Source organism: Gossypium arboreum, chromosome 13 (genome assembly GCF_025698485.1).
Source record: "Gossypium arboreum isolate Shixiya-1 chromosome 13, ASM2569848v2, whole genome shotgun sequence".
Classification (NCBI taxonomy): Eukaryota; Viridiplantae; Streptophyta; class Magnoliopsida; order Malvales; family Malvaceae; genus Gossypium; species Gossypium arboreum.
Window position 1 is genome coordinate 123,463,323 of NC_069082.1, and position 24,135 is coordinate 123,487,457.

The 24,135-nt window shown below is 32.2% G+C and overlaps 4 protein-coding genes across 4 annotated transcripts; 1 reads left to right on the plus strand and 3 right to left on the minus strand.

Moving 5' to 3' along the window:
* Nucleotides 1–6: 6 nt before the first annotated feature.
* On the minus strand, nt 7–3,930 carry LOC108464623 (synaptotagmin-4-like). The gene is made up of 11 exons (XM_053024264.1): nt 3,462–3,930; nt 3,031–3,385; nt 2,818–2,945; nt 2,579–2,680; nt 2,271–2,345; nt 1,876–1,955; nt 1,582–1,732; nt 1,269–1,499; nt 830–1,117; nt 632–745; nt 7–395 (listed from the first exon to the last, which is right to left on the minus strand). Exons 3-11 carry the CDS (start codon nt 2,899–2,901, stop codon nt 249–251), a joined length of 1,272 nt encoding a protein of 423 aa, XP_052880224.1. The 5' UTR covers nt 2,902–2,945; nt 3,031–3,385; nt 3,462–3,930; the 3' UTR covers nt 7–248.
* Nucleotides 3,931–8,978: 5,048 nt separating this feature from the next.
* LOC108461618 (vesicle-associated membrane protein 711-like) lies at nt 8,979–11,118 on the minus strand. Its single transcript, XM_017761515.2, has 4 exons — nt 10,724–11,118; nt 10,045–10,235; nt 9,534–9,697; nt 8,979–9,336 (listed from the first exon to the last, which is right to left on the minus strand). The coding sequence occupies exons 1-4, from the start codon at nt 10,938–10,940 to the stop codon at nt 9,246–9,248; spliced, it is 663 nt and encodes a 220-aa protein (XP_017617004.1). The 5' UTR covers nt 10,941–11,118; the 3' UTR covers nt 8,979–9,245.
* A 5,930-nt stretch (nt 11,119–17,048) lies between these two features.
* LOC108461616 (14 kDa proline-rich protein DC2.15-like) lies at nt 17,049–18,072 on the plus strand. The gene has a single exon (XM_017761512.2). The coding sequence runs from the start codon at nt 17,386–17,388 to the stop codon at nt 17,782–17,784; it is 399 nt and encodes a 132-aa protein (XP_017617001.1). The 5' UTR covers nt 17,049–17,385; the 3' UTR covers nt 17,785–18,072.
* A 4,443-nt stretch (nt 18,073–22,515) lies between these two features.
* LOC108461698 (glycosyltransferase BC10-like) lies at nt 22,516–24,052 on the minus strand. Its single transcript, XM_017761613.2, has one exon. The coding sequence runs from the start codon at nt 23,803–23,805 to the stop codon at nt 22,678–22,680; it is 1,128 nt and encodes a 375-aa protein (XP_017617102.1). The 5' UTR covers nt 23,806–24,052; the 3' UTR covers nt 22,516–22,677.
* Between the last annotated feature and the right edge of the window lie 83 nt (nt 24,053–24,135).

The window sequence follows — 24,135 nt, forward strand, 5'->3', positions numbered from 1 at the left end:
ATGCCCTTAAAACAAAGGAATATTTGCTATCTTTTGCAACATCATGTAGTGAATAATGTGGCTATGAAACAATTTACCCGTCTTAGTTACATTTCTTCAAAAAAAAAAAAAAAAACTGTCTATTCTTAAATAGGAGGATAATGTGTTTCAGCACATTCGAACCCATGTTCTCTTACATTGTCAATAATACCGATACCAATCAAGCTAAGACTTATCCGGCACCTCTGGTATTTTTGGTATCGAGATAATCAAGCACCACGGAATACTAACTGAGGGACCCATTTTAGATGGAGCAAAAGTTTTCCTGATTTAGCACCATCTAATTGGAAACTGTCTTGGATTTCTCCTTCCAATAAAACCCTAGTGAGTGTCATAATACATCTTCCAACTTTTTCCTGTAAGATTGTTATTCTTAGCATGGTTAAAGACTTGTTAAAAGGGCTGTAGGAAACAATGTAGATCAAAGATGACTTAAAACTGTTCAAAAAGCCTTCATAAACCAACTTGGTTAGCACTAAATGGTATCTAGCAACAATTAGAGGCCAATATTTCATAAGCCACAACAGTATAAATGAATGTTTCAGCCATGCATGAATAACTTGCTCCCTGGTATAATAAGTAAGAACTATACCTTCTTTAAAGTGTCATAATCCCAGACTTCAAAGATTATCATTTCATGTAATGCATCCTCCACAACAAAGTCGAATGTCTGGTCCCAAACTGGATTCAATGTCTCATTAGCAACCTGAGAGAAGTAAAATTAAGCTCTTGAGACATTCTAATTGGTTGTGGTTGCTTTTTAAGGGGACAAATATATGGTAGAGCTCACCCTTGTCATTGCTGTTCTTTGAGATTTCTTCAATGTAAGGACAACAAAAGGGTCTGCCTTTCCCAAAAAATCAACTGCTGGCAAGTCTTCAGCTGCTATGACTGTCACTGTCAGTACCCCTCTGACAATGACATCTCTTTTCCTTTGACTCATTATTCTGTCACCCTCCTTTTCAGCAGTTGCAGTTTTAAGGGCCTTCTCCAATGATGTTAATGAAAAATCAGGGTCAAATGGGTTCTTAATGCTGCTTTCTGTGCCAAAAGGACAGTAAAGGAGCTCAAGTTGCACCTATTGGGAAATAAATCATGGAACTTTTTAGTAACTACTAACCACAGACATTAATGAGTTCATTAAGCAGCAGGCTTGGAACTGATCAACATGTTTTTGACTCATGTAAGTGCTGCAATCATCAGAAAGAAAATTCAATTGATATCCCCACCTGACCCCTGTTTTTAGTATCTTTTTGGACAACCAAGTCCTTGACCAGTTTCAACCAGATATCCTTCACTTTATCAGGCTCAAGGTCCTTCAATGCCACTTGAGCACAGCCAATCAGTTCAGGGGCTTGAACCCCTTCATCGTCAAAGATTCTTACAGTCAAGTGTTGAGTGGATGCATCTTCTACAATGAACTCATAGTGCTCATTCCAAATTGGATTCAATTGATTATTCTGAATATGAACCATAAGAGTTAAACATCAATCCTAGAAAAAATCATATAGCAGCATATGCAGAAGAAGGTAAATATCTTACAATGGTTTTACTGGTTTTAATTTTATCCCGAAGTGGACGCACAAATACGACTGCGAAAGGATCAGATTTCCCAATCATGTCCTTATTTGCTAGGTCCTTGGCTTGCACAAGCTTCACTTCTAATGTTCCAACAGGTTTCAGCTCCAGATCACTGGTAGAGGGTATAATCACAGATAAACCAGTTTCATCTATTTGCCCTTAACTTATATGGATAGAAACATATGCAACAAACACTTCAGAAATTAAGAAGAAATAGCAAGAGATAAAATTCATCAAGTGGCAGACTTAGCATACCTGTAATCCCCAGGCAAAATGGGTATAATTTTCCTAACAGGCCACATTATAGAATCTTCCATAGCATCCCGAATTGTCTCCTGTACTTAAAAAATTGAAAGACCAGTAGTACATCAGAACCATATCTCATCATAATTTAAACTCTCAGTGGCTGGAAAACCAGTGACAAATTCTATGCAAACAATACTTCTTTAAGCAAAATACCGTCCATTACACATTTATGAAATTTCTAGCTCACAAATGCTTGCTAATATACAGGATTGTTCAATATGCCTTCATATTTAATGGAAAGAAATTGTGTGAAATACATGCATATTCATTTTGCATTCAAATTTAAACATATATGCATTAGAGAAATGCCAAGATAATAAGGAAAAAAGAAGGCTTCCTCCCACCTCAATAGCATCAGAAATCCCTGGTATTGTTGATACTTCACTTCCAACAACTTTAAGTTTAAAATCAAAATCTTTCTGTAGAAAGAAGCATATAATCATGAAATCAATATGAAATTTAGTTGCATCATACAGATATATTCATATCCTGATTCCATTTCCAAACAATTTGTTACAGTATAGTTTATCTTTTTGAGCTTTTGTTTTTGCATGATTTGTGAAAGAAGCATAGATATCCAGTCAAATACGATCAATAGTTTCTTCTTGTTCATAAGTATCGGTAAATATTAACAAAGAACATTGCTACTTGCCTTTTCTCTCAAGGAATATGCAACAGCTCCAAAACAAGGAAACTCATCAACAAGTGGCTTGAAGATTAACCTAAAGACCCCAGTGAGTCCAATATTTTTCATCTAGATGAACAAGTTAAAACCAAGAGATGATAAGTAATACCTTCACAAAGATGAAAGCTAGAAGAGGCATTTGATCAAAAACATTGAACATAATAAACAAGAAAGACTCTATAGCATGAACAGTAAGTAAAGTTTACCTCCACAGGTAGGGAAACACCAAGTCTAGTGTTGATATTAAGCACAATTTTGGGGTTACCATCCCATTTCAATTCCAATTCCATGGTGATTCCCCCAGCACCACTTTCACTCTCAACAATGGAAACACCTACAGAATGTGGACAATATGAACAGCATCATCAAACTATATAGGAAATAAGTTACTCAACATAATAAAAAATGAAAACACTAACCTGTAAATTGTGGAGCGACTGTACCAAGAGTAAACTTTGCAAACTTAATAGATGATATGATAGCTGGTGTATATTGTTCAAGAGTTGGTTCAATACTAGCTCTTATTGACCCTGATGCTGCCTCATTTAGATATGGCCAAATCTTTTTGAGTTGGAGATTGAGCCACACTAACTGTGTTTATGAAGAAACTAATAATATTAGTTTGAGATATTTTGTTAATATGAAGGATCAAACATAAATGTAACTCAACTTCTGGCGCTGAGAAAAGACCACCCAAGGTGGATAAAACTCTGGTGGAAGAATTGTTCTTGTATCTTGCACTGTCATCCTTGCAAATGAAGCAACTGTCTTTGCCTACATAATGCAAGGTCATGAATACATGAGAGATGTTAAAAAAAGCTAGAGTTTGATTTATATGGAAGGGAAATACCATATGTGCACGACGAGAGGATCGGATTTTCTCGTATCGAGCAAAAGCAACGATCAATCCAATACCGATGGCCAGTCCAATGAACATAGCAGAAAGGAAAGCCATATGCTTTAATTTTAATATAACCCCAGAGTAGTACAAGGTATGCAGGTGAAATATCTTGGTGTTGTGGGATTTTTGGTTCAAGGCATTGTAAGGAAGAGATGAGCTGCTTCTTCTTTTTTTCCTTTGTGAAGAAGAAAAAGAAAATGAGAATTTGGATTAAGAACTATGATTTAGCTTAAGTAATGATTAAACAATTACTTGAACTTTAATTTATTAGATCTTATTCTGGAAAGAAGAAAGTAACTTGTTCTCTTCTTTTCTCTTCATTTCTTCTCTGTCTATTTGTCTGCTTTTGAGTTTCATTTCCGTTTTGTTGCTCTGTTTTGAACACTTTTAATTGCTTTCTCCAAATTAAAGTTGATTCCCACTCACTTTCAGTAATCTTACTCCATTTTCCTTTTGTATAAATTATGCAATGGGATGACTTTTGATTAAAGGCAAGTGTATTTTGCCGGGTGATTTTCTTAGACTCGAAGGTTAATCTAAAAAGTAAAAGACTCCGGATAAAAATGTATGTTCAAAAAATTGGTATGAATAAAAAAATAAGACTTATTTTTTAAACGGATTGGGCTTCTGGTATAATTTTTTGGCTCGAATCCCAGCTCGAATCAGTTGTTTTATTGTCATTTCGCTATTATATTGTTATTATTTTGTTATTATTGTTTAGATATTATATAACTCTTGTTTTATTTTTAATTTTACTACTACTTTAATATATTTGATGTATTATATTTTTAAAAATTATTTTTATATAAAAGCCAGATCAAGCTTAAGATTTTTAAATTGAGTCGAGCTTAAATAAAATTTTAAAATCATTTTAGACAAAACTAAATTTAAAATTAATAAGTTTAAAATTTTACATCAACTCGACTCATGATCAGATTAATGAAAATTAACCATTCTATAAAAAGAAATATAGTCCCAGGCCAAAAAATTAAAAAAGTAAATGAATAAAAAAAAATGCCTTTTTGTCACCCTCTTCGTATCTAATACTTTGCCTGGCCTTTGAGGTCAGGTTGGGGTAGTCTGACAGAAGACTCAAATACAAGTTAATGCCACGTGGTCAACAGGGATGGATGCCAATTGCTACTTCATGCCATCCTTTATTAAATTTCTATTTTCATCTAGAAGTGTGGAGTATTGTAGTAGAATATGGGGACTAAGCTAGAATATTTATTTAGGAGCTCACGAATTGAATTTTTAATTTTTAATAGTTTATATTTTTATAATTTTTAAAATAATTTTTTATAATTTTAAGAGATTAAATTATAATTTTATTTTTAATAATTTAAAATTTTAAAATTTCTAAATAATTTAAATAGTAATTTTCTATATTAAGGATAAGGCTCTTGTCAATCTCTCTAAATTTACTTTTCAAGAGACATAAATTTATATTTTAAAAATGACGTTGTTGAAAGAAGCACTACAAATTTTAAATATAAATTGTAAAATAGATATAAATATTTTTTTTAAAAAAATTAGAAAATATTGACATGAATTTTACATGGATGAATGGATAAAAGAGAGGCTCATGGTTAACCAAAACCTTTTCAATGGCATGTAATTAACTTTTTACATAAAAAAATTGAAGCAAAGAGGTAATTGAATGTCATTTTTAGTTGTTAGGTGTATGGGGTGTTTTAGACAGGATCAAAAAATTTGTGAGAAATGAAATGAAATTTTATATTTTATAATAATAAAATATAATTTTATCATTTTAATAATTTATATTGTTATAATTTTAAAATATTAAATTAAATTTTTATTATTTTATAAAATTAAAATATAATTTTATTATTATTAATTTAAAATTTTATAAATTATAAACTACCTAAATTAAAAATTTACCAGAAAAATACCCCCCAAGAGAAAGAAAAAACGCACATCTCTGTCTAATTGAGATGTTAACCAGCTCTATAGGGTCAAGTAAAAGCGCTTGTGCTTGTGCTCCCACAAGTCAACCGAGGTCCAACTGCGCCCTTCATTTGCCTATTGTCGTCTATCCCTACACTGTTGCTGACAACTGCATAATTATTTATTTGTCATATTTTTTTCTTATTTTTATTTATTTATTATAGGATTAAGTGAATAATTGGATAAAAGTGAGGTCAAATTTTATTTTTAATAAGTTTTTTTTTGAATTCTATTTTCAACACAACATCATTTCAGTATTTTTATTATAATTTGACATGAAAATTTGCCAAAATTCTTTTTTTTTAATTGAGAGCACTTTTACATTTTCTCTATTACCTTATTTTTATCCTATAAATAGACATTACTAAGTTAAAATCTGGGTATACATGATCATGGTTCGGGTCACCCGTCTAGGTTCGAAGACCTACTTGAAAAATTAAAAGTTTTGAGCAAAAATATAGGGCTCGAAAAATGGGCTTAGACAAAAATTAAAGCCCATTTTTTAAATGGGAAGGGCCTTGGACAAGATTTTTTTTTTGCACGAGCTTGACTTGGTCCGAATATTATATTATAAAATAATTATATTAATTATATATAATTATCTATACTATTAATAAAGTCCTTAATTGAGTTGGTATCACAAGTCAACCGGACACCAATTTGGTTAGAGAAATTATAAAAATGTCCTTCCATAATTAAAGTAAGTTACATTATTCGAGGATTCTTTAATCTTTTTATTTTTTAAAACAAACCAATAAAAATATTCATATGATGACATTTGAACTCACATCAATTGAGTTAGTAAAAAAAAGAGAAAGTTTAAGTTTTATTTCTATGTTTTATAGTCGAATTTGCCTATTTTTTTTTTTTATATTTGGGACTGTGAGCATACAAAAATTAGAAGTTATAAAATAGAATCATTAAGTTTAGAGTATTATCTCTTCTGTATGATAGTTTGAATATAACGGATGAACTTATTCTATGATTACCTCAGTGGGGTATAGACAAGAAAATTTTTAGCATCACTTTGGATCATGTTTTTTACAATGATGTTATGGTTTATTGTCTTAAAAATCGTTTTTGTGCGAATTGAACTCTTTCGTGTGATGATATTTTTTTTCAAGTTAGATAATGTATATACATTGAAACTTATAGTTAAAGTTGACGTGGCACTTAATGATGATGTTGTTGATAAGATTCGAAATGGAATTAAGTACTTAAAAGTCGGGAATTCGTAGGAAAAGATTTTATGATGTGGCCGAAAAAAAATTTCATTTGAATGTGACAAGGAAGTTGCATCTAGGTGTGTGTGATGAAATTTTACTTATTTGATACTTGAATTTGTTCTTTACTATAAATATGTGTTAGATTATTGGGGTCAATGAGATAAAGTTTATCAAATATTTGCACCTTCTCATAAGGACTGGAGAAATATTGTTATTTTTTGTAAAATTTTTAAAATCTTTTATGATATGACGTGTTTTTTCCGGTTCTAATTATCCAACCTAAGTTTGGAAGATTCACAAAGTCTTAGTTGATACAATTAAAGGTCATCATTCTTTTTATTAACTCTAATTATTAAGCAAATGCAAGAGAAATTTAATAAATATTGCATTACGTATGATTTGGTATTGCAATATGTTGCAATTTTAGATTTTCGCTATAAATGAAAATATATGCAATATTGCTTTACTACAATCTATGATACTCATGTTTTGGACTTTGTACAAACCATTCTTATATTCTTGTTTGATGAGTATATTAAGAACTCCAAATCCACATATTCCTCTTTGGCCAAGAGTTTCAATGTTTTGGATAATGATCTTGCTGATTCTAGCTTGCAACAATCCAATGTTTATCAGGCTGATTTGAGAGGAGATTACGATGATAGTGATGATTATAAACAATTCTTTAAGTGCATCCAATACTGAGAGCGAAAAGTCATAGTTGGACCTTTATTTGGAAAAATGAGAGCTTGAGTTGAATAGTAAAATAAATGTACTAGATTATTGGAGCAAAAATTCAATTTGATATTATGAGATTTCATTATTAGCTTGTGATATTTCCGTAATTCCAATATTGACTATAGTTTATGAGTTGACTTTTAGCATGAGAAAAAAGTTATCACACATTTGAGGAGTTCATTTAAACCAAAAACAGTTCAAGTCGTTGTTTGCTTTGATGATCGGATGCAAGCTAAAATATTTTCAAAGGATAATTATTATTATTGTTTCTATTGTTATAATTTTATAACATTTCATCAATTTGAGTATCTAGTTGTTTATTATCATTTCATATTAGGAATGAATTGTGAATTATACAACTCTACTAATGATGATGATGATTCTTCGATTATTTTCTAGGTTACTTTCTTAATTGTTGACAATTTAATTTAGTTTATAAATTATAACTTCTTGTAAAATTAAATATGTTGATTGATTAATATATATATATATATAGATATAAATATTTTGGTTCGTTGATTACATTTTGCAAGTTGCTGCTCCTTCAATGTTATTTTGTTGATGTTTGCTTTTTTCTGTTGATGCGCTACTTTGTGTTGATATTGTTTCTATGTTGTTCTGCATTTGTTTACTAGTTGGTTGTTGTTTTTGGATTGTTGGTTGGATTGGGTAAGTGGATTTTGGGATTTTGTAATTAAAATTCTATTATATATTAAATTTTATTTAAAAATAAATTAAAAATAATAATTGTAAGTTGATTAAGTCAGTCAGTCCGGTTATACATTTCAATAACTAATAACCAATTACTCAAACTGATTTAACCGAGCTCAAAATCGACATAATCGATCTAATCCAAATTAACCGAAATCAACTTAACTGATTGAGGTAAGTCTTTGGCATTAAGATGATAATAAAGACATAAGTCAAGACAAATGTTTCAAGGGGAAAAACTATTCAACAGAGAGAATAGTTGAGAATCAGTCGAGACATATACAGAAGTCCATCTACTTAAAGCCTTGGTGGCCCAATGAAATACTCTAATAAAATTAGAATTATCGTAGTTAATATTTGTAAGCTTCAAAAATAAGATTGTATAGAGTTTAAATCTTTGAAGATTGTCGATGTAATTCAAACTGTACCGTTAGATTCAAGAGAACTCAACTATAAATAGAGATTTTCCTTCACATTTATAATTATTTCATTCAAAGTTATTGAATATATTTGAAAGTATTTGCTCAAACACTTGGTATGCTTAGTTTTCTTTAGGCTTTTCTGCTCGTTTTTTGTTTCTTCATTTAAGAGTTTGTTTCCGCTTTATTTCTGTTGTAAACTTGAAAATTAGGCTAACTTAAGCGGATTTAAAACTAAATTTTTACCTAAAGCTGCATGGTTTGCGAGACTTAAGTTAGGAAAAGGCATATCAAGAAGATTAGGCAGTTTATGCAACTTCATGCTATCAATTAAGTGATAAAAAGGTAGACTTTTCACAAATAAGAGATATATATATATATATATATATATATAATGTATGTAATTTTTACATAAATTTTAATGCCATCAAGCCATGTCCTTGAAAGAACCAATTTAAAGTTACATGAAGACAGCACGAAAGTTCTAGCTCTTTCACATTGAATAAGTAAAATGTAAATACAACTCACTGCAGGGGAAGTTGAAACAGAAAGATCCCAGATATGCTACCCCCAAGCAGAGATTAAAAACCATACAAACGGAAATGGAAACAAAAGTAACGGCAAAGGAGCATGAGAGTGCGAAAGGCGTTCAAATCTCAAACCTGTTGACATCATTTTATGCAAGTAGGTAGCGTGATACCGTGGCAAACAAAAGCCAGCACAACATAAATAATAATTAAGATGAGGATTATCAGAGCACCCCTGCAACGTTTAAAGTGAGTGAGTAGAGGATAAATTCATCTATCCTAGAATCTCTTTTGTTTTAAGGAGCAAATTTACACATAAAGCTAACTCTTTTATTGCAAAATTATACTCCTCTTTAGTAAGTTCCACTTCCAAACTTAATTTAGTGCAGGTAAGTATACGAAAATTGGGGGTTTAAAGTTCAGAAAGCATACGTAAGCTTGACATTTCTCCACCATACTGTGTTTCTAAGTCGGCGAGTTTGCTTTCGGAAGCGAAAGGTATTTCCTTGCATATTAGCAGTTTTATCAACCAGCAATTCCAAGCGATCACCTCTCTCTAAGACTTTGTCGATGTTCTCTATCATAACGTTTCGCACCTAGTAGAGTACCATTAGCACATTAGACCAGTATCCATAATAGGAAAATGACAAGTTGGAACAGCCTTTGAGCAAAGGCCAAAAATATGACAATTAAAAGGATACCTTAACTTGTTAAACGGTTGCTAAATCGATCAAAAGAAGAAATATGTATATTGTGTGATATGAGCAGCAAATTATTTTATCTTCAAAGCAGGTATAAGCTCATGCTTATGCATTCAACAGGAAATGATTAATGATTTAGAAGGTGGAATAGGAAAAGGACCTGCCATTGAGAAACCAGAAGAAATAGAATACTATTACTTGACTCATGACCTGATTCCAATTTCAAAGCATTCAAAAACTACCTGACCCATTTCACCTTTTAGTCGATTTATCCTATCAGCATTAGGATCGCTCGAGTAATATTCCATTTGCTGGCTCAAAACCCTCGAAAATTCATCATTCATGCCATAAGGAAGGGCTGAAAATATTGCTCGGCCATAAGTCCTAACGAATCTCTGATGAATGTCTTCAAGAAACGCAAAAGGAATTCGCCCTGCAAAAAACACATCCACCACAACCAAAACTTATTTATCATTAACACTATCTGAACCAAAAAGTTCTTAACAAAGAAGAGAAACAAAGTAATTACTGTTATAAATTCTCAATTGGAATCGTGAAAAAAATCATTGGAATGTTCTGAAGAACATGTAAATTATCGTCTCTAACTCATCATTCAATACACACACTAAAAAGGAGCTATTCATTCAAAAGCAGAAGATAAGTGATAAGTGATAACTTCTCAGAACGGCGCTTTCAAACAAACCCTAGATTGTCAACCAAGCACAAAGGTTCAACTTCCTTCTTAATGGCTACCTTCATCTCTAAAAATTTCCATTTCAATTCAGAAACAAATCAATCATAAATACTCTACAAAGCAATTGAAATTGAAAACGTAAGCCTATCGCGTTAATCTAATATCAGTTCACTTTCAGAGAATGGAAAAGAAAAAGGTAAACTGAGATAGGTAATTAATCGGCTTACTTCCGGCACTTTCATCAGCCATACAAAGAACGGTGAGTCCATCGGTGCGTTTAACGTGGAAGATGTATCGATCTTGTGAATACGAAACGTTAATGTCGTTGTCACCCGGAATCTTGTCTAGAATTTGCCTGGCGATCGCGCTGGCGTTAGTCGACGCCGCCGTGAACTCCGCCAGCATCACCGATCCACGCGCGACCAGCGCGTACAATATCGCCATCTAAAGTCGAAACTCTCCCTATATCACTTTGACAGATGTATCTAAAAGACAGAAGCTTTTCGCTTCCTATCTAAGAATTTCCATTCACTTCTTCAACTTTCTTTTTCTTTCTTTAACAAAACGTTTTCCGTTAACGTCTCAAGTTGCCTGACCTGGTGGTTAAATGTTTACATTTTTATCCCAACCAGCCAAGGTTCGATTTCCCTCCTAACCAAACAATTTTTGGTTTTTATTTTTTTCATGTTGCTAATGCTTTTCATTTTATTTAAATTTTAATTTTTTAATTAGTAATTTCTTTATTTATACAAATAAAATAATATTATTATGTTAAATATATTATTTATTTTAATATCTCATTTATTTATATAAATAAAATAATAAATATGTAATTATACAATGAAAATATAAGCAAAGTTTTTAAAACTAAAACGGTGGTTGAACTAGTCAATCGATTTGTTCGTATGGTTCAATTAAATGAATCATTAAAAATATAAAAATAAAAAAATTGATTCAATCTATTTTTTTATTCTTGTTCTACCCGCCAATACCAATTAGTGAGTCAACTGGTCTAACGCCTCTCTTTGAATCGATACTCTTATCGGTTTAATCGGTTCAAACAACTATGACTCTAAACCTTTACACTTCGTATATTTGGGATTTAGTCCTCCAACTTTTATTTTCAAGAATCTAATCTCTCAACTTTATGGATTTAAAATCCGCCTTCAAATTATATAAAACCACGTAATATTTTAATTGAAAAGGTAATGATATTAACTATTTGAACTAATTGATAATATTATAAAAATATAGAGACCAAATTATGTTAGAAATTAAAGTATAAAGATTAAATCTCAAATTTAAACATATTAGAAGGACCAAAATTAAAATTTAATATTTTACATAAAATGAAAAAAAAAAAAGAGTTAGTTGGTGGGTGGATGTCACATGTCTTGAATACCTTCATTTAATATATAGCTATTAGCATGATTCTCATGTTTCGTGTTGTACTGATTATATTTGTGTCAATTTATAGAGTAAAAATTTAAAGGTTAAAATATATTCTATTTTTATTTTTATTTTTAAAGATGTAGACTCTTTACCTTTTGGATTCAAAATTTAGGTCCAATTGTTAACACTATTAAAATTCTTCTATTAAATTCATTGGTATGACATTTTGAAATAGTTGATTATTTGTTTGTATCAAATTATGGAGTAAAATTTTGAAAATTAAAATATGATTTAAGTCCCTATACACTTCATACATTTGAAATTTAGTATTCTTATTTTATTTTTCAGAATTTGGTTCATCTACTTTTCAAAAATAAAAATTCAAGTTTAGTTGTTACCATAGTTAAAATTTTTCAGTTAGATTTAATGGCGTGACATTTTAGAATTAAAAAAAAATCATTTAGTAGTGATGTAATAAAAAAAAATATGTTTGTTATACTCTATGTATTTAACCTTGCAAACCTTATAGTGTACCTCGCAGATCTCACGGCGCACTCATAAAGGAGCTTGGCACCTGTCTCCCAATGGAACCAACGACACCGCAGACCCAAAGTTAATTCGTGAAACCTAGGACTAGATTGTGAACTTTAGCTTGGCGAATTTCAAAACAAGGCGTCTCCACTAAGGCTATGTAAGGGCTACATAAAGGGCTAGAATAATTGATTGCTAGTCATCTTAAGACGTCTCATCTTAGGATGTTACATCACCGTTACTATCAAGAGTATCAAATCAGACTTCCACGTTAGTGACCTTAGGACATGTATCCAAACTTGTCCCCTACTATAAAAGGGCCATGAAAACAACTCACACTCACTCACGTAGATACTCCTTCCTAATTTCCCTAACTCTCTCAAAACCAAAATAATTAATCCTTCCCCAGTCTTCATCCCACGCTCCTCTATTCAACCACCATCTTCCTCCCTTGTTCACCATAACTGGTTAACAATGTTAAAAATATTTATGTAAATTTGTTTTTTTAAAAACACGCATTCGAACCCATCATGTTAGAATTAATTTTAGTTAGAATAGTGTTCTTCAAAAAATGGCTACATTATTGTAATTGAAATAGTTAACAATATTAACTATTTAGACTCATTAATGATATTATAAAAGTAGAAAGATCAAATTATGTCAAAATTAAAGTATATAGGTTTAAGCCAAATTTTAGCATAATATAGGGGCCAAAATTGAAATTTGACCACTGTGTTATAATGTAAAAAAAGTAAGGCAAACCTAAAATATATGTTTGTATCTAAGATCCTTAAAAGTATTCAAAATATATATAATTACGTAATATTTTAATAAACAATTTAACTATATTAACTATTTGAATTAACAAATAACATTATGAAAATATACGATCTAATTGTATTAAAAATTAAATTATAATAATTTAATTGCAAATTTAAGTATAATAAAAAGACAAACGGAAATTAAACTACTTTTGTAAAGTGAAAAAAAAAGCATAGGTGGGAGCCCACGTGTCAAAAGATATATATATAAATAGATAATCATAGAATTTTGCAAATTAAATAATTTATTAATTTTTATTGTTGTTTGGTGATAAAATTTAACATGAATAATAGAAGTTGAATCTTAGTATGCTTTAATATTTAGAGTTTATTGGATTGGTGATATGTTTATTTGTAGTTAATGTAAAAATAAAGATGAAATTAAATATTATAATAATATTATTATGTGAAAATATATATATACAAACCGTATGTGAGGTAAACCTTTGTCCAAAGGATCTTAATCTCTAGCTAGTGTGAGACCATGTTTAAAACCCACAATTTGGCTTCAACACTTTTTGCCCTTGGAATATGTCAGAAAGGTTCGATAAGCCATTTGCTTTCATGGTTATGGATGAGAGCACCCGCACCCGCACTCCTTGCGTTACCAAGGAAGGATCCATCCGTGTTGAGTTTGTATGTACCTCTAGGAGGCGGTTTCCAATCAACCGGGATGAACGAAGGGTGGGTTTATGCTTGATAGTCGTGTTTAAAGCGAAGTATTCCCTAGCTTCTTCAATGGTCCGTCTAGTAAGTCCATCCATTTGTTGATTGTTCCCAAAGATTTAGGCATTACGCTAAAGCCAAATTTCCCAAGTAGAAATTCAAGTGAAAATGGTGGACTATGGGAGTTTGAAACTAGGGAACCAGGTTCTTGAACTTAGATTAGCAAATAGCCACATCTCCCTGGTCTCGAACGAATACTCGACTAAATTTACGAATATTCAAGGCTACATATAAATTTTGGCAAATCAGAAGTGATACTTAGCCACAATTGTCACCCAAAATTCAAGAGAATGTTCCCGCAAGCACAAACCACAACAAAAGGAAGCAAATACCTAGGATTTGATATTAGTATTCAAAACAATAAAAGCAAATTCTTCCAACCCCTCCTGAATAAGATGGAATCAAGACTATCGTAAAGGAAGGCGAAGCTATTGGGCCAGAAAGGAAAAGTTACCCTTATCAAGTTGGCTCTTTCGACCCTACCAATTATCATTTATCTTGCTTCCAGACCTCGATAAGTGTATGGGGGAGAGGACAAATGAATGAGGAAAATTCAATTGGGATCACATGTGCAATGAAAACACACAAGGTGGGTTAGGGATCAAGAGAATGGATGTCATAAATAGAGCGCTACTTGCAAGACAAGCAAAGCAAGGAGTTGGTTGATCGAAGAAACCTTAGTTAAGAAATATTGTAATAGAGATGGCTTCCTCCAGTGGCAAGCCAAACTAGGGAGAAACATCCTCGACGGCAATGAGTTAGTACAACAAGGCCTAATACGGAAAAGAAAGAATAGAACAATAGATGGAGTGAGGTGATATCTTTCTTTTAAAGGAACCAATATTCCAACGGAAATTCTGCTCTAGTGGAGAGTTTTTTTGTGAAACCGGCCTATCTTGAAGAATTTAACAATAGGCATGAGAGAAGTCAAACCCACAACATTATGCAGATACTAAGAGAATTTTGGAATTCGCTGTGGACTACCAAATTACCATTCAAAATAACCATTCTCCCCTGGAAAATTCTCAATAATACAGGCAGAAATCCACAAAAGGATTGAAACAATGGACCCAAAATACCCCTTATGCCATTTAGAAAGAGAGGATGCAGACCACTTATTCCACAACTTCACTTTTGTGAGGGCAGTTTGGTTTGGATCACCCTTAAGATTGCGCACATTTTATCTAAATAAAGGCCTAACCTAAGAATGGATAAGCATAAACATAGACAACATACAGAAGGGTATGGAAGAAGGAGCCATGATGTTCACACCACTATGGCCACTACCCCATGGAACATTTGGGTCCATAGGAATAAAGTTGTATTTGAAGGAGAATCCTCTAATCCAAGTGCAATTATTATCCTAGCCACCAAGGCAACGCATGACACCTTTAGGGCATTCTTGAGTAGGAACCCCCAGAGGAGAAGAAGAGGAGAGCAACAGGAGTTAGATCACCTTCAAGTCACAAGGTTTTCATCAGATGGTGTAGAAGGAACTCTTTGGTAAGTATTCTTATCCTTATAATGACACATAACTTTAAAACAAAGAAAATTCTGCGAGAAAGATTTAATCAAAGTCATGGTGTCATTCGGAAGTTACTGGTAATCTGATGCACTCTAACATCTGTTAGCCAACACAGCTTAACCTTGACCCTCATTAGGACGAAAGATAAATTAGTGAGCCAAGTCCTTGGAGGTAAGTTGAACAAGGTGAACTGGGAAACCAAGCCAATATTAGATGACCTCTTAGTTCTCAAAAAGCTTTTCCATTATATTGGTGTCTATAATGAAAACCATGATGCACTTAAATGGACTTCCAAGGAAGCATTGAGAAGCCGTGGAAGCCCATGATTTTGTCACGTTTTTGCCTTTATATAAAACCAAAAAAAAACTGTTGTAATTAAGGGATTAAAGGAGACTAGAACCTTGCAATTTTTACCTATTTTGCATAACTAGATAGTAGTAATTAAGCAAAGTTCTAACAAAGCAATGATGAAGGAATTAATAATTTAGGCAAACAAACAATAGTTGACAAAGTGGGATATACAAACAATTTACTAACATATAAATGAACATATGCAAAAATAATGGTGGAAAGATATATATAAAAGTTGGAACAACTAGATTATATTATAAGTTTAAATTTATTTAAATATATAGATTTTAAAAGTTAATTTTCAACAATAATATTAGGATTATCTGAACTTGTTGGTACCAATAATCAACAAGAAAAAGAGACAAATGGTGGTGATGAAACGGTTCACCTAGTGTGGGTAGAAAGCTATTAATAGGAAGAGAGAGAAGGCTTTTCAGGATACCTCTTTATGAGGTGAATGGGTTTTTATTTGAGAAATATCTCATATGTAGGTGAGTTATCTCATTGTTCTATAATAAAAAGGGCAACATGACTTTGTAGAGTTACGATGTGATGTTGTAAAGTAATCTTGTAATAGGAGATGGTTATTTTATCGTCATCAAAGAATCTTGAAAAGTGAGACTAGGTGATAAAAATAGAGGTGTACTACCACTTAGTAAAGATACCTCGTGACCAAAGTATGCGGGGAGGTGGTACAACAAAACTAATACTCAATCAGCTGAAAGAAGTGGGGTTAACATACATTAATTATGCATGGTGTGGCATGGAAGGATTGATATGGCAAGCATGACCACACCACCATTTCCATATATATCATGGTCCGGCAGTGAGATTTCATAGCATGTGAGCTGAGCTGCAATACCAGAACTCTTATTGCCATCAATAATTGTACAAAAATTATGAACCAATACAGGACAGATAACAGCACAAGTAGACAAAAATCCTTCATGTTTATTGTCACCACACACAAGGAGCTGGAACTCATGCAATGCATTCCGTGAGAAAAAACACATCACATTTTGCTTTTTGCTTACAATCACCAGTTTGTCTAAATTAATAACCATCACAATTCACAACAATACAAGCTGGCTTAATTACATCTGTGATCATTCTTGGCTGCTTCACCCACTTGGAAAAGCATGCATGTAGCAATGAACATATATATATATATAGAGAGAGAGAGAGAGAGAGAAAATTACAGTAGCGGGGCCATGGATGGTTAACTTTACAACAGCATACTTTTCATTTTGAGTGAGGTACGGTGAATCTTCTTGAACTCAAATAGGAAATGTTGCTTAATAAAGAAAGAAGAAAGAAAAAGGATACTTAACAAGTTTCCTCCCTAGATGCTTACAAAAGTCCAACCACTGCATTATCATCCATACGCATGCATTTTTCACTCTCTTCCACTCAATCAAATCCCAGCTTAGCAACCTCACAAATTTTTTCTTTAAAAAACCCATCTTTCTGGTTCTAAACTCACCCCCATCCATCTCTTTTGCATATACCTTCAGTCACTAAGCAATAGCAGCCACTACTGCAAATGGCTTCCAACAAAACCTGTGCTGTCCTTACAGTTTTCTCTCTTCTTCTTTTCAACTTATCATTCACCAATGCTTGCCATTCATGCAAGCCACCAAAGCCCATTCCACCACCTGCTGCATGCCCTCCACCATCAGCAAAGCCTGCTTCTTGCCCTAAGGACACATTGAAGCTAGGTGTTTGTGCTGACCTACTTGGACTGGTAAACATAGTGGTGGGAACACCTCCTTCGAGCAAATGCTGTGCTTTGCTCCAAGGCTTGGCTGATTTAGAAGCTGCCCTTTGCCTTTGCACCGCCATTAAAGCCAATGTGCTTGGGGCCAACCTCAACATCCCTATTACCCTTAGCTTACTCCTTAGTGCATGTCAGAAGGAAATCCCTCCAGGCTTCAAATGTTGATTTTTTTTAAGAAGCACAACCAGTTGTTGATGTTGCCTAATGGCTGAGTTTGCTCTACTTTAAATTTATATTATGGTGCTGCAAATTAATGTGTCCTTGCTTTTAATTAGTGTATTTTGATGTTGGAATAGGACTATTTATCTATGATGTTTGTATTGCAAAGAGCTTGGCATTGTGTGATATACTTGTTCAAATAAGTAGGCATGTGGGTTAACATTTAACTCCGCCTAATGTAATGTTATTTTATTGTAAGATTGTTAATGTTAAGTTTATGATTTGATTAACAAATTTTTCAAATCAGTATACCCTGTTTCTCACCCTACACAGTCTAACCCAACCGCAACAGATATATATCTCTCAATAATCCTTAAGTTTAATGGTTATAATCAAAACATAAGTTTCCCCAAACTAAGTTATAATCAAAATTATTAAGAGGAGTTATTATTTATTACTTAAATTGAATAATTATATTGTACTTAATTCAAAATAAATTTTAAATCAAATTAAACCACAAATTTTTTTATCATTATTTTAAATTTAACAACATATTATATCTACCATCAACTTTGTAACAATTCAACTTTCAAGGCCACCTTTCTTTAATTTGCATAAAATACCAAAAAGAAAGAAAGAAGAGTAGAAAGTGTTGGTAGTATAGGTGAAATCAAGCTAAAGAGATCAAAACTACCACATTGCCTCATTGGCTTATAGCTTTTTATAGGTGGAGCTAAATAATGGTGTCTTGATTTTTATTTTTTTTAAATTTTGTTTTTATCAATTTCGAAAATAAGTAACGGAAAGTGAGTAACAAAAGATAATTAATGATCTTTTTTTTGTTAATTAATTCTACTTTTGATTAGTATAATAACAAATTTAGTTCTCAATGTTTATATATTCTAATTCTAAAAAGTTTGAAGAATTTTGTTTTAAAAATCTAAAATATATATTTAAAATTATCAGTTTGTCATGAATTTTTTAAAAAATTAAAATCAAATTAATATAATATACAAAATTAATAATTAAATTTTTTTATACAAATTAAAAGTAAGATAAACACACGAAAACCTAAATGAAAACATATATAAATCACAACTAATAATAAAAGGATTGCTGGTAGTTGTTTGAGTCTTAGCTCAATTGGCATGGGTATTGTTGTCAATGAGGGAGGATGTGGATTCGAGTGTGTTGAAACACATTATTCTCCTATTTATGGGTTGGGGGTTATGAGTAGTTTTAGGCATTGTCTTAAAAAAAAAAAAAAAGTAAATTTAAGTCTCTACTAAAGGGGTAGTTAGGGCTGTGTTTTAGCCCCTTTAAAATCCAAGAAGTTATAAATTAATACATGTATTTTGACCCCAAAATGATAAAATTGTGATTTAGTCTTTCTTTAAATTATAAAATTTTAAGCTTACAATGAAATTTTGCTCCCATGAAATTTTCGGCCGGTCCAAAAAACTTTCCTGGCTTCACTTCTATTCCTAATCTAATATATTTACCTATTTAAATTTTATTTTACTTATAGTTTAAACTAATTTTTATTTTAATTCGTATGCTTTTATATATGTGTTATTATTAGTTTCAAACCTCACGTTTCATTATTTATTATATGTTATTCTTAAACGCACACATGTGTTCTAAATCCATGGTTTCCACATACATATGTGTGATAAAATTTCTAGTACTTGTCTTTCCATGCTTTTATTTATTCTTTTATTTAAAATAAAACTAATGTTAATCTAACTTATTACGATGATGTTTTTACCTTTTCATATTTTTATATAATCTTTAAATAAAACAACTAAAAATAATACATCTAAGGATTGAACCTATGTTAACAAAATTTAATCACAACTTCTTTACCACTCAAACAATAATAATTGTTTAATAATTTTTAAAAGAAAATATTATTTTACATGAAATATTTTCTTTCACTCACATTATAAGTGTGACATAATCTTGTATGATTTTAAAAAAATTAGAAAAATTATAAAAAATATAGGAAAATTATAAATTTTATTGATATATTATTAAAAATATAAAGGAATTATAAAAATATTTTTGAAATTTTAGAAAAAGTATTAAATTGTTTTTTGAAAATCCATAAAATGTTATAGAAATTTATATATCAATTATTAAGATGGTAAAAATTAAAAATTATTGAAAACATAAAACATCTTAAAATTTGTAAAAAAATATATAGAAATTTTTATTATTTTTGAAGTTTTGGAATTATATTTTCGATAATAGGAAATAGAGAGGTTGAAGTGTAATGGTAATAAGTTAAGCGCTTGGTCGCTAAGGTTAGTGATAAATAATTGTTTTGCTTGAGAAGAGGTGATGCACGATAAAAAACATTTTTATTAAAAAATTTAAAATTTATTAGAAATATTATAAAATTATAGGAAATATAACTTACTAAAATTATAATAAAAAATTGAAAATTGAAAATGACTACTCCTTTTATAAAATTTATAATTTTTAATAATGTGTTTATCATTTTAATAATTTTATAGTTTATTTTATAATTTCTTAAAGTTAATTAAGTTATCATAAAATAATTAAAAATCTCTTAAAATAATTAATTAGGTCCTGACATTAGTATTTTTTTCAAGTCAAATGTCACATTTGTCACCACGTCATCACTTAATAGTCTATTAGATATTATAATGGTTTCAAAAAACATATATGATATTTTTAATTTAACAAAATAAATATTTAAGTATGTATTTACTTCAAAAATTTTAATGTGAAAATTTATCATTATCACATAATTATGTAACTACTGTGAAATTTTTCTCCGACTCGCAGTTTAACCCCTTCTTCTTGGTTCTTATGACTACGAGGGTTCCATCAAACGCTTGCATGTGCAGCTGATACCGTGGTTGTCTTTGTGATGCTTTCTTGAACTGTAGTGGAAAGTTAGTGAGAGGATCTTCTACTTACGAATTGTGTTGGAGGCTAAATGGTTGGGGTTTCGGGTAGTTCTACTACAATTATACACAGCGAGATTGTTTTTTACCTTGTGTTTTTGGTAGTTTCTGCATGGGATACCAAACTTGATGGTTTACTTTCTCCATCCCCAATTTTTATCAACATGATTTGATGGTTAGCACCAATAAGAAAAACATGTACACTTACTGATTTCTACCTGGAGCCTTGGATTTTTCAGCATCAATCCCAACATCGTTTATTAACAAAATCTATTTCTTGGTCGTGCAATAATATTTTCTTGTTTTTCCCTAACAACGGACGATGAACATTTAAATAAAAAACTGAAACCCAACAACCATTGCTGGTAGTACATTGATATGATGTTGGATTCACAACAACGACTCACTGAGTCTGAGCCTTGAAATCCATGTCATGGCTCGAAAAGCTGGGCCCAAGCAGCTTTTTCTTTAGAAGGATGCCGGCTAGTAGGGCATTGTGTCACGGTTGGTGCGTAACAAAAGTGCATGTTTATTTGAGTAAAATTCATCCAATTCTCAAAGTTTTTTGATGACTTAATAACTATTTCGATATTCATTTAGATTTTTAAAGATATAAATAATAAAAATTTTAAATTTCTTTAATATTCTATCTTAATGAACAAAAAAACCACAAAGAAAAATAAGACACACTAATAGTATAGATTAAGTCGCATCGACGATTAAGATTTGTGCTTATCTATAAAATGAGAGTTTAAAGGGATTTACATTAATTCCCCCGCTAACTCCAATTTCAGTAGAGTATTTTTTTGGGCCACCAAAACTTCAAATAAATAGATTTTTTCATATGTTTCACAAATCAGACCAATTCAAGCGAGTCAAATGAGTTTCATTTAATAAATTAACCTCTATTATTAGATGCACTGTATGCCATGGTAAGGAGTTTAATTGCAATGGGAAGGCAATAAGTAAGTTTATGATCTACATTGATGCAGGATTTTGGTACCAACTAACCAGGTGAAACGAGGTGGGGGAAAAGTCTTTAATCGATTGAAGTACTAATTAAACCGAAATAAATGAACCAAATTTTAATCGATTTTCCTTTTCTTTTTTCAGACCCACGTTTCTTTTTTTCTTCTTTCTGAAAATCCAGATAAAAATTAAGAAGCCACAATCAGTATTGCTTTTTCATGTTAGTCCTCCCTATTTTAAGCAATGATTTAACTTTAATCCACTTTTATAGTTTCTATAATGGAATAAGGTGATTTATGGGGAGAACGTTAAAGGTGGATACGTAATACCTATATTAGTGATCTTCTAAATTTTTGCTTTTGGAAGATGATATCCAAAACAGATACTTGTTTGATAAAAATAATTATTTTTATTCAGTAAATTTATCTCCTATCTAATCGTATTAATGTGAACATTCAAATATTTATACATTTATTACTATTCAAAATATGACTTCATTATTCATGACTTGACTTCAGTATTCTTATGTCTAACATTTTGAGTAGACTTCAAGCATACTGGAGATATATTTCACTCTGAGTTACCTGCCAAACCAGGCAATCTCAAGTAGAAAAACAATCTACAATGCTTATAAACCAAAATTTAGCTACATCCTGTTTGAATCCAAAGTATTTTTGTCATACAAGATGAGAGTTGCAGATGAGCTTCAATTGGTTTGTTGTTTTACAGTGTCACCACCACAGGCACTGTCCAATTTTGCCAATAAAACAAGCAAAAATTTCCCACCATTCTTTATGTTTTGGAGTGTTTCTTGTTTACGACTCAGACTGAGTTCACTCGGAAACAAAAGGCGTTCACATGGAAACAACCATCACTGGGTTCTTTCCCAGCTTTCCCGTCTTTATATATTATGTTTTGAGTTTCACTTTTGACAGTTACAAAGGGGAAAAAAAAACCGGAATTTTACAACATAAACGTGCATTCACAAATTGGTTTAATCCTTGAATACGACGTCCTTTGCTATTCTCAACAACGGTTGAATTGACCCCGGGGAGAATTTCCGAGCGAACAAGAACGGAAAACGCCGCCGTTGCTTCGTCGCCGGTGAATCAGAGCCGTAGGTCCCGTCGTCACCGTATCGAGGCTCGTCTTTTCTTAGCCGTGAGATCAACTGAGGCCCAATCTCGGACTCGACGTACATGCGCGGGTGACCATCGAAGCTGCCGTTCCAGTCCACGTGTGTTAGGGTGGCTGGCACTGCGCCACGTGGATCCCGCATGTGTATGAGGGTGGGAAAATAGTTTTCCTCCGGGTAACACGTGTCCCACACCACACACGGTTGGTTGAACTTCGCCCATATCACCTCGTCACCAACGACGAGCTTCGCGTGCTTACGTGTCAGCGACCAAAATTGAGACCCAATCCTGAAATCCTCCAACGTAACCTCCGGCAACATCGAGTCTTTTCCACGCGCCGCCCACCTATCGTAACTCCCGACCTCGTTGTTCAGTATCTCGATAAAGCTTTTCTTTGACCGAGTGAGCGTTTTGTAGGTGAAGTCAAAAGAGTGAATGGGAATGCAAGAGGCGGACAAGAGGACAAACATGTAATTGGAACGATCATGAAGCAGCGCGTGAGCCAATAACCTCCGGGCAGCAGAAGCGAGAGTTGGGGTGAAACGGAGAGCGGGTTTTGAAGGGATGACTCGGTGAGTGAACACACCCGAGAACGGCGGGTCGTAAAGGTAACTCGGGTCGGCATGGACATAAACATTGAAGAGATCTTTGGGGGTTTGGTTAAAATAAAGCTCCCAAAGCGGAGCGAAAGGCAGAGGCGAAATAGTGAGGAATAAAAATGCAATCTTTTTGGGTGAACCGGGAGGGAGTTTTGAGTTGACTCGGGAAGCGACTCGGAAGAGTGAATCGTCGTCATGCAATGGTAAAGGCAGTGGCTTGGAAGAGAATCTTTGTTGGGTTTTGGGCGGAGGGTCCAAATCTGGAACTAGGTTGTGTCCGGAACCGTCGTGGACGGTGGTTGTCGGCGAAGTGATTGTAATAATAACGGCTAAAGGCAAGCAGAGGAGTAAAGCACAAAAAAGAGAGAGTGGGGTTGGGGACAGCATGGTTTTCTTCCCTTCTTTTTCTCTTTGTTCTGTTCAGTGGAAAGAGAGTGACTTTGAGACAGACCCTAGAGAAAGAATCTAAGAGGAAAAAGAAAAATGTGGGATTTGGTATATTTTCTGTGGAATAATAAATTATTATTTTTATGCTATCATTTTATCCCAATACAAAATTTTGATAGACAGAAATTGGTTTGGTCAAACTGATTTTGACTTTTTTATATTTTTTTAATTTAATAAAAGATATAACTTTTCTGTCAAATTAAATTGAATTGATTAAGAATTTAAGATATTAGGTTAAGTGTAAAATCAAATTATAAAGTTTTGATACTT